Source organism: Equus asinus, chromosome 30 (assembly GCF_041296235.1).
Source record: "Equus asinus isolate D_3611 breed Donkey chromosome 30, EquAss-T2T_v2, whole genome shotgun sequence".
Lineage (NCBI taxonomy): Eukaryota > Metazoa > Chordata > Mammalia > Perissodactyla > Equidae > Equus > Equus asinus.
Window position 1 is genome coordinate 4,223,165 of NC_091819.1, and position 15,769 is coordinate 4,238,933.

The window sequence follows — 15,769 nt, forward strand, 5'->3', positions numbered from 1 at the left end:
TAAGGTTTCTATACACTAACAACATATTATCTGAAAAAGAAAGAAAGAAAATGATCCCATATACACTAGCATCAAAAACAATAAAATACTTAAGAATAAGCTTAACCAAGGAGGTAAAAGATCTCTACTCAGATACTACAAGACACTGATGAAAGAAATCGAAGATGACACAAATAAATGGAAAGGTATCTTGTGTTCAAGGTTAGAAGGATTAATACTGTTAAAATGCCAATACTATCAAAAGCCGTCTTAAATTCAATGTAATCCCTATCAAGATTCCAATGGCATTTTTTACAGAAGTAGAAAAAATAATTCTAAAATTTACATGGAACCATAAAATACTCCACAGCCAAAGCAATTCTAAGACCAAAGTGGGAGGCATCACATTTCCTGATTTCAAGCTGTAGTAAAAAGCAATAGTAATCAAAACAGTATGGTACTGGCATTAAAAACTACAAACCAGTGAACAGAATTGAGAGCACTGTTAGAATGGACGCCATCAAAAAGACAAGAGGTAAATGCTGCTGAGGATGTGGAGAAAAGGGAACCCATGTGCACTGCTGGTGGGAATACTGGTGCAGCCACTATGGAAAACATTATGGAAGATCCTCAAAAAGTTAAAAATAGAACCATCGTATGATCCAGCAATTCCACTTCTGGGATTATATCCAGAGGAAATGAAAACTAACTCAAAAAGAAATCTGTACCCCCATGTTCACAGCAGCATTGTTTATAACAGCCAAGACACGGAAGCAACCTAAGTGTCCAGTGACAGATGAATAGATAAAGAAGTTGGGATATCTGTATGATTTCACTCACATGTGGAAGATAAAAACAATGACAAACAAACACGTAGAAACAGAGAAGTTACCAGAAAGGAAGGAGGGTGGGGGGAGGGCGAAAGGTGTACAGGGTAACGTGTACGGTGACAGATGGAAACTAGACTTTTGGTGGTAAACACAATGTAGTCTGTACAGAAGCTGGAATATAATGATGTACATCTGAAATTTATATAATGTTATAAACCAATGTTACATCAATAAAAAATTAAATAAAAAACAAACAAAATTTTATAGGGCTAGCCCTGTGGTGTAGTGCTTGGGTTTGGCACACTCTGCTTTGGCAGCCCAGGTTCATAGGTTTGGATCCCGGGTGCAGAGCTACACCACTTCTCAGCAGCCATGCTGTGGTGGCATCCCACATACAAAATAGAGGAAGACTGGCACAGATGCTAGCTCAGGGTGAAACTTCCTCAAGCAAAAAGAGGAAGACTGGCAACAGATGTCAGCTCAGGGTGAAACTTCCTCAGCAAAAACAAAACAAAGCAAAACTTAATGCTAAAAAAATAAAACGCATAAATACAATAAGTCTTTAAAATAAACCTAATTCAAAATACAATACATTTCTTTTAAATTAATAAAATCAAACTTTACGCTTTGTTTGCAATAGCACTGGCTGGAGTGTCAGGACGCAGGGCCGTATAAATTGATAATGGTGGTGTCAGCTAGTTCAAGCTTTCCAGACAGCAGTTTGGCCCTGAAACCACAGATATCCTGGCTCATTGAACCCACTTTTGGGGGTTGGAATCTAAGAAAATAATTCAAAAGAAGTATCTGAACAAGGGTGCTTAGAAGTACTATTTATAATCATAAAAAGGAGGGGAAAAAAAGAAACAATAAAAAAGACTGCACAAACTATGGTTATTAATGCACAGAATACTATACTGTGATTTAAAATAACAGAGAGGTATAAATGAGTAAATATAAAATACTGATGCTATTCAAGAATACAAGAACCATACACTGTACGTACTGATTACAACTATAAAAAAAATCTATGCCTATACACTGATACAAATGGATGTGAGTTTAGAATAAAAGTAAATATCATTTAAAAAAAGTAGTGGTGTATATATATCATGGAATATTATTCAGCCATAAAAAATGAGGAAATCCTACTATTTGCAACAACATGGGTAAACCTTGAGAGTATTATGCTAAGTGAAATAAGTCAGAGAAAGACAAGTCCTGTACGATTGCACTTAGATGTGGAATCTAAAAGAAAAAACAATCACACAGCACGATGGTTACACAGTTAACACTGCTGTATGATATACAATTTATATGAAAGTTGTTTATAAAGGGTTCTCATCAAAAGAGAAAAAAATTTAAGTAAAAACAAAATGTAAGTCAAACCATTATGCTGCACACCTTAAACTTATACAGTGATGTATGTTAATTATATCTCAATAAAACTGGGTAAAAAAAGAGAAAACTACCCTTAACTAATTATTTGGAATTGTGCCAAACTCTTAGCACAAAATAGATATCCATTGAAATTACGCGTATTGCGTATTTCACTAAAAAATATTTGTAAGAATAATATTCAAATACTTCCTTCTTAGCCAGTTAGGTGTGATGTGAAAATCCTTTCGGCAGATAAAAAACTTCTGAGTTTCTGCTCAAGAGATTTATTACATGGGGTTATATTTTGTTTTATTGATATTTTAGCAAAATATAGGTTTTAAAAAAAATAATGTGAAATATATGCACTTATATTTTCTTCTGTCTCAAACTGACTTTCTAATAGATAATTAAAAATATTGGAACTTATAAATAGTTCAATGAATAAACTACACTTTGGCAAAACGGGCTAGGAAAATTTAACAGATATTTAGCAATATTTTTACTGACAAGCTGAAATAAACAAAGCTCTTGTTTATGTAATTCTGAAATTAGTCTTGCAACTCCTCTATACTGAGTTTCCATCACCAAGTATGTTTCTTGACATTGGAAGAGTGAAATAAACAGTTTTAACAAGGCATACTACAAAATGGAGCATGCATTGGCCAAATTTGGGTACAGTAAAGAAAACATATAGCATATGGATCACAACTTGATAAAGTGAAATCTGTTTTGTAAGAGTCTATTTTCCTTTAAAATTCTAATTACTGATGATAAAGAAATACATGATGAAAAATTCTGGATTTCCTTTTATCCTAAAACTCATCTGGGAAGTATTTCATCTGACCACAGCCTCAGGTATTCCTTTGTCACTAATTAGAGAAATACTGAATATTTCAACTATAAATTGCTTAATTATATTTGTCAGCCTGCTCTAAACCAATTAATTATTTACTTCTAAAAATCTTTCATGCTTTGCTATCCAGAGGTTCATTTCTGGAATACAGACCAGGAGCTACATTTCCTCTATGCCAATTAAGCTGAAGACTTAAGAAGTGAAATGCATTGTTGTGATGCACAATGATTTACAGTATTACTCACTATAAAGAGATGAACCACGTTCCTTACAATTGCAGTATCTACTGCCGTCCTTAACAAAGCATTAAGTCACTACCACGTTCCTTCATGAAAGAAGTTCCTATGATTTTTTCCTAATGTAGTCCCTTTTATAAAGAATAGCTTACAGCACAAATAAGAATGTTTAGAAAACAATTTTAGAGTTTCTTAGGGCCAAAAACCCTTCCTGTATCAGAACACTGTCTTCTCTCATGGCAGCGTACACTCAATATCTTAGTGACTCCTCTTAAGACCAGACTGTGAAACAGCAGGAACCTGCTGTGACTGTCACACCACCACCCATGCACACCCGCTGACCCCTGGAACAGAGCAGCGTAACAGAGGCCAAAGAATCAACTTTGTACATATATTCACCACATATTTATTGAGTTACTCTTATCAGGTAGCCTGGCGAGCAAAGCAGACACAGTCCCTGTACTCAACAGGGCTGTCAGTCAAATGGGAAACAGAGACATCAATAAATTAATTCCACAAATAAAGGCGTGATTACATTACTGAGTGCTGTGAAGGAGGAGAGTTCCGTGAGGATTAATAGCATTGAACAGTCAGTGGGTGAAAGGAAACACCCTTGAGAAAGTGATGTCTGGGTGGAGAACTGAAGGATAACAGGCATAAATGCAGCCAAGAACGGGGGAGAAGAGCACGTCAGGCAGATGGAACTGCACGCATGAGTGCCCTGGAGGAGGGAAATGCATGGTACCCTCAAGGAATGGAGAGGTCAGCGTGCGGGAACCCTCGAGAGGGAAGCAGGGCCAGACTCAGCAAATACTTGTCAAGCACCCACTCTGTGCAGGCACTGGCCTCAGACCAGGGATCCTTGAGTACACAAAACACACTGAGAATCCTCCCTCCGAGAGCTTACGCTCTGATCATACAAGGTTCAGAGCATCCTGTCAAACACTTTCATCTTTACCCTCAATGGGAAGCTCAAGAAGGATTTGAAGGCAGAGGTTTTCCTCGTTTCCTCTCCCTCCTCACCTCCCTTAGAGACTGATGGAGAAACAGATTTGAGGAATGGCTGCTTAACGCTGGGAGGTTAGCTGCGCGATGACGGTACTTCCTACCACAGGGAGAGAAATGGAAACGGAGCTGGGTGGAGAAATCCGAAAGACATTTGGAAGAAAAATAAACAGAACTTGGTGACAAATTGAAAATTCGAGGTAACGGAGAGAAGCGTGGAAGAGAGGCCTGGTCTCCAGCGAGCGTGGCTGGATAGACCAATAGGCGCTGAACCCGGAAAACGAGAGGAGGGTAGTCCGGGAGGAAGACTGTGAACCTCTCTGCAAACAGACTGAATTACACGGGCTCGGAATTAAAAGAGAGCTCCACAGTAAAGATAAAAAAATTGGATGTCAACAAGAGTATAGAGAGTAACTGAATGAGTAATTGAATCCACAGGCATGAATGAGATCAACTACAAAGAGTGTAAAGCAAAAAAAAAAAAAAAAAAAAAGCCAGGACTGAAACTTTTAAAACTCCACCATGAAAGGCCAGCCAAGAAGAAGAGAATGACTCAGTTACGAAGAATCAGTCTCCAGAGAGGCAGGGAGAAAATCAAGATACTTTGGGACTCAAGAAGCCAGCGGAGGAGTATTTTAGGAAGCAGAATATGAAACGCAGAGCCAAACGCAGCAGAGAGATCAAGCAGAACGAGGACTGGAAGAGGTCCACCGGATTTGACGACAGAGGTCATTCGAGAGCCATTTCTTGTAGTGTGTTTGAAGTGGGGTCAGGAGTGAGCGTCTTACTGTGGAGGTAAAACAGAACTAGGGCAGGAAGGAGGAGGATGCAGGCGGAGGGGGTGGGGAGACTTCGATCAGTAGTGTCTTCTCTCATCACCTTACTTCAAATAGCAACCCTTCTCCTCCACGCTCCTCATTGCCCTTCTCTCCCTGACTTTTCTCCACTGCGCTCTCCAGCAACTGACTCACTGTATATTCCATGTGCTTATCATTTTGTCTTCCCCGCAAGAGGTAAGTTTCGTGAATGAATGAATGAGGGACAGCTGTGCCTGCAGGCGTTTGCATGTGAACGTCGGTAATTCAACAATGACCTCAGGATATCCGAATGATGACAGAAGGGATCCAGAGGACACACAACAGTTTAAGTGGCTGACACACTGAATTCAAGCTGGAGAGCAGGGTTCTTAACCAACTGCTAGAGAATCTGTGAATGCCTTGATCAGAAAATCCGGAAAGCTGTCTAACAGAAAGCAAATTGCATATGCATCAACATTTTTCCAGGAAGAAGGTCAAGGGTTCCGGGAATTCTGTGACACAAAAACCTTTAAGGGCCACTAAGGAAAAACACATGGATTTTTGCATCAGACAAACCTAATTTCAAATACCAGTGTTTCAATTACTAGTAATAATACTTATCTTCTTTAAATGTCAAATTTACCTCTCAAATCCTTGCGAAGAGTAAATACGGTAACGCACATAAAGCACTCAACATTGCTTTTAAAAACCCCTTACAATAAGCCCATGTAGCACAGGCTACTGGCCGTGCTCAGCATCTGTTGAGAGACTGAAGATACAACTGGACAATGGCCAGACCATACACAAAAACAGAACTTTGACCCACAACCTGCAGCATCCTGACCAGGAAAGCAACCTTTTATCTGTAACAAACCACCCAGGAGGGCAGCCTGCTCTAAGGCAGACTCGCAGGAAGCCAGCCTGCTGCCTCCCGTGACAATCCAGGAAGCTCAACAATCGCTTCTGTAATAATCAGCCCCAAATGGCCAGGACTAGATCAATAGCTCACTGTTTCCCTAATTTTCATCCCTGCTTCCAACTCAGGACCAATCAGAGAGAGCGAAATATGCATTCTTACCAATCTCCTAGGACGCCCACTTCTCGTGAGCTCGCCTGCAGTTTCCCAGGCCTGCACGTCCAATTAGGGCACACCTTCTTTCCTTTCCTTTCCACTGTAAAGATTTCCTACTCCCCTGCCTGCACGTGAATCCCTGCCAAGATGCTAGCGACAGCGGTGGACTCCCTTGTTACAGCAAGCTCTGAATAAACAGCCTTATTAGCTTTTCTCCTTTGGTTGGTCTGCACTGATTTCCAGACTGTTCGCCTCGTCTTCCAGAGTGATAGAAGTTTCGCCTGGTACAGGGTCGGCCACATGAAGACTGTACATTCCAGCCTCCCTTGCAGCTGGATCTTTTCATTAGACTAAATTCTGGCCAATGGGATAAAACTGACGACGCTGAGCAGCAGCATCCAGTGATGTACCTTAAGATACAGCCAGCAAGCGCCCTCTGCACCTTCAGGCCTAGGAATGGCGATCTCATCAGCTGTAAACAGGCCTGGTCTCTGAGAATTTGAGAGATCAGAGCTACCTTATTAGCCCCAGAATTTTATGTAATAGAGAAATATTAATAATAATAATAATGGTGGTGGTACCATTTACCTAGGTTTACCACGTGTCAGTGTTCTTAGCTCTTAATAACTATCAGCTAATCATTTAAAACAACCCTATGAAGTAGGTCCTATTAGTATTTTGTTTCTGAGAAAACGTGTCACACAGAAGTTAAGTCGAAGACAAGCAAGCAGTTTTTAGGCTACTCTTATTTAGAAATTTCTACAACTCGTAGCTGAACTTAAACCCAATTAATATGCCCTTAGAAAAGAACGTTAAGTAACTTTTAAGTGGTCGAATCAGTGTTTGATGTGCAGGGTCTGAATGCAAATGCAACGCCCACTTTCTTCTCTGGTGAACCCCTCCCAGAAAAGTTCAGGCTGCTCTGGAATCTCTTTCTGCCTTCTCTCCCCTGATGGCCAAGGACACAGGATCAGGGTGGTCTGCTCAGAGAAATCAAGCTGCAAAATCTCAGCTTTAGCTCACAGAAGACAACCCTCTCGGTCTATCCCCAGGTTGGGTTTGAAGTGTTTCCACATCTATGCTGACCAGGGTGAACCTCGCCAGGTACACCAGCTTCATAGTCATAATCACCACCATTGCCAACCACTTCTCACGGATCTACCATATGCCAAGCAACCCTCTGAGGTCGTTAAGTATCTGATGTGCCTATATGTTTAACAGACAACTCTGTTAGAAAAAGTGTAACTAGTTTAAAAAAAAAAAAGGACAAAACTCACCTTTATCATTCTGGACAGATCACCAGCATCTGCTAATTCCAAAACTATGTTTAGCTCATTATCTTCAATGAACGATGCATAATATTTAATTACATTTGGATGGTTGAGTTGCTGAGAGAAAAACAAAAAGCATCAAAAGTTTTCTTACTGTAAATTCCCAAGAGTTACTTAAAGTTTCATAACTTAAGAAGACACTCAAGTGTTACTGTGTTTCATTTGTAAGTTACAGAAATCTCACCATGACAGTATATTTTTCTTTAATCTAGTGAATTTTGAAACAAGTATTGTAATTATTGAAAGTAAAACTAGATATCAATTTTATTTTAATGTTCTTTATTAGAAATAATAAATTATGCACTTAAAATTTTAGAAAGTATTGCTATATCCAATAAATACATAAACAGATGGCTATAAATGAATGACCACATTAAATCACCAACTGCTAAAAATTATATCCTTTAAAATGAGAACTGTCATTGAAGGGCACTCAAAGATAAGAGAAGAATCCTGTTTTATTCCTATTTTGAAATTGGGGCTGATCCTAGTATAACTTAGCCAGTGGTAAAAAAAAAACAAAAAAACTGGCATCTACTATACTGTATCTAAATATTGCTTTTACATGAAATAATATAAATATACTGAATTTACCTATAGGGTTGATTCATAAAATAATCCTATGAAAAATTTTACCTTGTAGAAATATATGCATCAGTCTATACATATTTATAGTCTTTTTGTACCATCTTTTTGTTCAATCTTTAAATAAGTTAACACAAGACAGTTTCTCAAAGAAAATTATTCAAGAATTATCCCAGGTAGTATATATATGATTTCCTTCTCTTTTTTCTACTTACAGGTTTTTCCCCCATATTTCCTATGATGATGATATATCATTTCTCTAATGATGATATATTATTTCTCTAATATACGTTTACATATATTTTAAAAGCAGTTACTTCATGTCCCAGGAAATAACTAAACCTAACAGAACAGTTGGAAAGCACAGCTTATTTTGATCTTATTCTCATTTTTTTGGGATAAATCTGATTCATTTTAGACACGAACAACAATGGATGGTGTAAAAAACATCCAAATCTTATTGAAAAGTGAAAAATAGAACATAAGCCACAGTATTCCCTAAAAGAAATTTCACCAGAATAAAAGCCGGGCAGAGTGAAATCTCATCAGATTCTTTGAGTGGCTGAAAAACTGAAAAGTTGATTCTGACATACTCTACATCAGCCTTTCTAAATCTGGAAAAAAATACAGAACTATTATTTTTTAAAAAGTGAGTCATTTGGATAGGTCCACATTCTCAATACATCACATCTTAAGATAATACTAACGTGCATTTATATTACTTAACCTTCAGAATATGTCTAATTAGGATGGTCAAGAAAAAATTTCTTCAATGTTTTATGCCCATTTTATCTAGTTCCTAGTTTGAAATGAGAAAAAAAAAAAAAAACCAAAAACTAATCCTACCAAATGTTCCAATTAAATTACTTTACAATGAATCCAAAAGGTAAGTAACTATATTCTTCAATATACTGAGATTCAAACTTGCATAATGTTACTTGAAATCAGTATGGCATAAGTCTTAAAAACCTTTCTGTTTATAAGTATGATTATTTTAATAAATCACTTCTATCAACATATTCAGTTACGTTCAAAACAGCCAGTAGTTCGTTTGTTACTCACCTTAAGGAGATCTATTTCTTTGATACAATCAGCACGTGCTTTGGCATCCATTAAATCAAATATCTAAAAATAGAAACCAGAGCTATTTAATAAAATAATAATCTACAGTTCAAGCTACCATATAAATTCATTATAACACTTTACATATAACTATACACACACGAAGGAACTTCCTTTCCAATTAGCTTTTAGGAGCTGTGGAGATCTATAGGTATTTTACCTCATGCTACCCCTGAGCTTACATTTTTCCTCCAAAGGCAGTCAGAACTAAAAACAGGAAAAGAGAACAGCTAGATATTTCAAGGCTTAAGTTCAAATGGAACAGAATGGGAGTTATGATCATTATTATAATGAAATAACAGTTAATATAATTAATAAAATAATCAACAATTAATATGTGCTAAATAGATTCCATGAACTATGTCATTTACTTCTCATTTAATCCTTATGAGGACGATAATATTGGTATTCCCATTTCATAGATGAAGAAAAGTAGGTTTAGAAAGCTTAAGAAACTGATAAAAGTTCACAGAGCTAATTAGTGGGGCAGCCAGAAGCCACTCTCAGTTATCCAGTTACAACCCAAGTCCTCAACCGTTAATCTACATGGTCAAATGGCATCTCAAGGTCTAATGTGAGGTGCATTCCTGACCTGCTGACATCACTCCAAGGAGGCTGAAAACTGGTTCTTTGGAGAGGTGGGTACAAAATCCTACACTTTTTGAGTATGAAGCACAGATATACATACAAATATATTACCATCAGTGGAATTAAAATTTCATGGGGGGAGGAGGGTAATTAGGAAAAAAAGGTCTCAAAAGGCTGCCTGGAAGGTGACAATGAAGAAAAGGTGAGGAAATATCAGTCTAGTGTGAAAAACATAAAAATAAATAATATAATCAAAATTGTATATCTCTGAAAACAAAGAAACCTCTCAATGTTCTAAGTCTGCGGAAAAGAAACAGTAAGTAAAAAAGCAACACACTAAATAGTACAGAAAATATGTGAATAAGTCAATACTACAAGATGATTAAAACTGGTCACATAACAAAACCACTTTAATGACATTTCTAGTCCTCAACTTGATCAAGGCTTCCTGACTGAGGAGCCGATGCGTTCCAGGAAAAGGAGGTGTGTAACCAGAAAGTAGCGCCTCGACCCACGTCCTTGTCACTCGGGCAGGAATCACTGGACACCTACAGAGGGCACAGCCTCTTCACACAGGCTGCTGTAATCTTCAGCACATTCTCATAAGGTAGGCAGTACTGGCTCCAATTTAGAAACGAGAACTGAAGCTCACAAAGGTTAAACAATACGCTTATGGTTGTAAAACTGGTAAATGGCAAAGCCAGGATTTGAATCTAGGTCGTTCCAGCTCCAGCGTCTGTGTTTTCCCTATTGGCCCAGGCTGCTGTGGAGTCTAACACACATACACAACTAACTAATAAGTACTAAAATATGTGTGTAGAAAGTGCGGTATCAGAAACCTACAGAAGGAATCCTCATGTGTGTGAGGGGGAATTATAGGATTCCGCCAGCCAGAAACGACAGATGTCTAAGGCACAAAAGTCCACATGGAATGTGGGTGTATAATTACAGCTTATAGGAGGCAACTTTTGCTTGAATATCATTCTTAATATCCAGATATGCACACGGTTCTAATTTTTCCTTAATTAAAAAAACAATATGAAAAATTTTAAAACAAAAATAAAATCCATAAACTCACTGCCTTAAAGAATTCTAACGTTGCTTGCTCCCTTCCATTTCTTGTACGATGCACCTGTCCTTTAGGTAGTGAAAATAACTGCAGTCCACAAAATGCTATATGCTTTTTCACCTAAGACTACAGGCAAATACTTCTCATATTTCTACAGTCTTCAACTTATTTTGGTTCTACTGTTTCTAACGAAAACTTCAAATATAAGTTTATGTCTTGCAAGTTTTTAATGTGAGACAGCCGAGCAGTGTATACTGTTAAGATTTGAAAAAATAGAGAATCTTACCCTAGTTAATGGTTTATAAAAAGAGAGAGAGAAACTGGATGGTATCAAAGTTCTCCTGACTTAATTCAAGTACCAGAAAAGGAAATGTGTGTGCTAGCACGTGCATTAGAAATAGCAACTTCCTTTTCCTCCACCAGTAGTCATCCTAATCATCTCAGCCATGGCAAACTTGCATTAACTACTATGATTTCAGAAAGGAAGAGAATGGAATGAAAGGAAAAGAAAAAAAAGGAAAGGACAATGAGTGGCAAACACTATCACAACGTTGAACTAAAATATCTAGGAAGAAATGTTTTTGCAAACATCAAGTCCACGTATGTAACAAACTTTGGTAAAATGAGAGAAAATATTAGATTTAAATGGACACTAATAGCAGAGATTAAAAAAAAAAAAGAACTCCCCATATTAAAGCAAGCAGGTGACCCTACTCACTGAAGGAAAACCTTACACGCCACGATCCTCTTCAAGAGCATCCTAGCTTCACTCTACACACAGACGGGTAACAGAGATAAGGTTAACCTGCTCACGGTCTTGCTTTCCATCATTCACAGTTTCTATCAAAACTATGCTATTATTAGATTTTATTATAGATACAAATAACAAAACAGGCTTCCAGTCCTTAAGATACACATCGTCAGACACAGAACGCAGACTGGAACACGGAAAATCACAGGCAGGAAAGTGTGGACACTTCAGGAAGATTTCTCATAGAAATAAGTAAAGTCAAATGTTCATTACCTTAAAGAAGTAAGCTTTACATTTAGCAATTTTACATAGAAAAGTCACTTATCCCCCAAAATGCCAAAGAATGCCAGAAAAATGATGTTGTTACTATATAACACGTTAAACGACGATAAATATTAACGTCAACAGAAAATTCGGAGCCTGATGTTAGTTACAGGTATGAAATACAAATACACACACAGATTGCTTACACTGAAAAGTCAAAATGGCAAGAGAAATAACTGATTCTTGCCAAATCATGGATGCTGATGTCACTCGCGGGAACTACAAGTCACAGGGGACTTGATATAACTCCAAGAAATGTGAGGGAGAACAAAATTTTAAATGCCTTTGAAGGAATTCCTGAAAACTTTTTTTTTAAGGAGACAGAAAAGGATAATTCTTGTACTAGCGATTAAAACGAAGAAAACCACAAACTTGAAGGCACATATAAATCTAATCTCCCAGTAACCAGTGCCTCTACGATGGGAGCAATATTAAAAACCAAAAGATAGCGAGTGAGATGAGAATAAGATGTGTAGAGAGCTTTAGGAAACCTTTCCAGACACAAACTACCCAGACAGACGTGTGCTACACAGAAATCACGACTCTTTAATTCAACATTTATAATTAAGCTAATTTAGAATTACGAATTGACTTCTATTTTTAACTGAATTCCCAATAATATAAAGTCACTCCTCAAACACTGACAGAAAGAAGGATTGCTGACACATTTAAGGCAAAACTAAATTCAAATACATTTTTAATTGGGAATTCAGAAGTATGTTATCTCTCTTTTTCTTTTAGCCAGCAAGTCAGGGCAAAAATAAAAACTGAATCTTTAGATTAATCATTCCCAGACAGAGTGTCAAAGCTGTCTGATCTCATGAGCAAGAAAAGGCAACACATAGGGGAAAAAAATCTGGATTTTGTAAAAATATTTTTCATAAAATATTTACAAGCTTATTTTCAGAAGACATCTTTTTCAGCTCTACCAGAACTTCTGGGTTTTTGAACTTATTTTATACTTGGTAATAGAAAAGTTATTAGCAGTGTTCAGGCAAGTACTGGCTGATAAATTCTTGGTATTCTCTGAATCATTTTAAAAGTTTTCTTCAAATTTTGCCAAAATCACTCATGACAAATGAAACTGAAAAAGCTAACACTAGATATCTTTTCAAGAGGAAAAAGAGGCCTTCAAGTAACTTAGAAATGTCCTTGAAAAAGCATATGTCAAATTGTGAGAAGAAAAAACACTTAAAATGTAGCAAAGAAAGTATTTAAATATGTATACTAAGAGAGTTTGACAAACCTGGTATATCTCACTTTAAGTAAATCTTGCATAAATAGAAATCTTAACCAAGTATCTCCTGGGCCTCCCCAGCTTTATAGAGCCCGAATAAATGCACTGAGCAGCTTGTCCCTAAATTGAGTCCTGTATTCCATGTGACAAGACCTCTGTCCTTCCCCTTCTGATTTCGCCTCTGAACATGCCTCTGTTCATCCCAGTGTTCTCGCCCCTCGAACCCCCGGTTCCAGAACAATGTTTCCATCCCTCTATTCCAACTGCCTGACGGCTGTGCAGACACACCCTTTCCTACCTGTTTTTGGGGTCTGTGAAGGGGACCCTTAAGTCCCAACTCTACCACAAGGAACACTTTTGCTACCAGCCTGCAAGTTCTGCTTCTCCTGCTCGCTGACTGGCAGGCAGAGACTTTCCCTTCCAGAGCCTCCCTTTCATCTGAAGGGGCAGAAGACGAGTGAGGGGGTTAGAAATCCACAGCAGAAGGGCTGTGACCTCTCTGGATATAAATTACAATCTCTGAACAAGAAAAGTTCCAACTAATTATAGTCTCGACCACCAGCCCTTCCCTGTCTAAGTACACAGGGACTCTGAAGGGTGGGGCGGGCGGGGACGGGGCGGAACTTCAGCAAGGTGAGTCGGAGAAGAGTTCCACACTGGTTTCAGAAACGTGCTCCCTCTAACACCTGGGCGGGCAATCCAGCTGCTGTCAGCCTTCCTGCCTTAACGCATGTCTCAGAACTGCAACTCAAAAGACAGGCCTCAATTTCCTTCTTGTGCATTCATTCAGGTCCTGGCAAATGATGGCATGGAACTAGGTACATGATTGTGTCACTAACTATTCTCCGACGCTGAAAAACTCTCTGTTTCCAAAGGATGCCTTTTAACTCAACAGGCTAGTATATGGTGACCTAACTTCCAGTCCATCAGTAGGCCCTGTTCAATAGGTTTCCTTAAAATTAAAAAGCCTCTAAAAATCACCCCAAGAAATTCATCTTTTGTTGTGATTTTATGAAGCTTGAAGCTCAGCAAAGCTTAGTCAGGGTCCTACAGGTTAAGGAGCCACCCTCCAGAGGAATGCTGGAAGCGGTGAGTGAGAACGTGGGCACAGGAGGAGCAGACAATCCAAAATCACAACTGTGAGAGGAAGAGAAGCCTCTGAAGGGACCAGAGAGGGGGATTCCCAGAGAAGTAGGAGAAATAAGATGGGAGATCACAGAAAACAGGAGAGGCAAGTTTTGCAAAGCTGTGGGTGTTGAAGCAACAGATTGAACGGAGATGTCAGTAAGAAAGTCAAGTGATGACATGACAGCCCGAGACGGCAGGCTGACGTGGGAGAAATGGGGCAGCTGGTGAAAAAGTCCACAGGAGGCCGAAGAAGAGGAAGCCATCCGGAGCATAGGCGGAGTTCAGAGAACATGAATCAGGGTAGCTGGGCAATCGTGAAAGCACATCAGAGAGCAGAAACTGTCTCTGTCAAACAGGAGAGGACATTTTCTGCTGAGCAGGAATGCATATGGGCTGTGACTAAGGCTTCAAAGTAGTTGTTTTTAACTTTCATTGTGGACAACATTATAATCATATATCTGCTGACTTGGGGTTCTTCTTACAATGAGGTTAAAACATTCAAGTAGCAAGTATAAGAGAGGACATTTCTTAGAGAAATAACCTGAGCCCTTCTGTGCTATGGGACGTGGAGCAATGATGACATGTGAATAGAGAAATGAAGAAATACACAGTGGAGATAAACCATGATGAGGGAGATTCTGAAGTGGAAGCATCCATGTTGCTCGAATAGCTGACAAGGTCCAAGAAAAGTAAGAAAACAATTGAAACTGGACTTCAAATAAGAAGTTTGGAGCATATGGAACAGTGTGCGCAGTGTCAGGATGATTCAAAGAACAACTTTTGTTGGAAAGAGGGAATGAGAGAGAAATAGGGACTGTAGTTAAGAGAGAGACTTTTGAGAGCGTGAGAGAGAACAAGAGTGTAGAGAAAGCCAGGAGCATGGAGTGAGAGAGCTGATCGAGCGCCCTGGAGTCAGGCAGGCGGAGAAAACCGTGAGGCCGCCTCCTAGTACAGTCAACACGGTGCCCTGGAACGGAGAGAAGAAAAGGAGAGTAAGGGGCTGAAAACACATTTTTTTTTTAAAAAAAAAAGTATTGCCAACTGGCGAACAAGGATGGAAAAAAATATTTAACTGGATAGCACTGGCTTCACAGATGGAGGAGCGCCAGCTGGTTGGGTGTAGAAGAAGGCCGGAAGTGCAGCGGATAGCTAGCAAGCCCTCACGAAGACGGTTCCGCAGTACCCCGCGTCAAGGAAGGAAAAGCGTCTTACACTGGAGAGGGCTGTGAGGAAGTGGGCAGGCCAGATTCATTCAGAGAACAATGACTAAAGATCTACTGTGGGAAAAAGGTCAGACGTACTGCTCTTAAAACCTGCCTCCTGAATGAAAGCTAGGATGTCATTTTATTTGCTTTTATACATTCTTTTAGCTCTAATGTTTACAAACCTCTAAAAATCTCCTATTTTATAATTTTTGTTCATATGGCCAATAACATTACTTATTTAATAGCTGAACATGTTTCACTTAATCATGTTGGCCTTATT

At 38.7% G+C, this 15,769-nt stretch overlaps 1 protein-coding gene across 2 annotated transcripts in view; it reads right to left on the reverse strand.

The window, feature by feature from the left end:
* The window catches only part of NEK7 (NIMA related kinase 7), a 160,562-nt gene that overhangs the window by 46,975 nt on the left and 97,818 nt on the right, over positions 1-15,769 (reverse strand). For both annotated transcript variants that reach the window (XM_070501372.1, XM_044762682.2), the window contains 2 exons: positions 9,128-9,190; positions 7,427-7,537 (listed from right to left, as the gene is read on the reverse strand). In XM_070501372.1, coding sequence (XP_070357473.1) covers positions 7,427-7,537; positions 9,128-9,190 — 174 coding nt within the window. The remainder of the gene's footprint in view (positions 1-7,426; positions 7,538-9,127; positions 9,191-15,769) is intronic.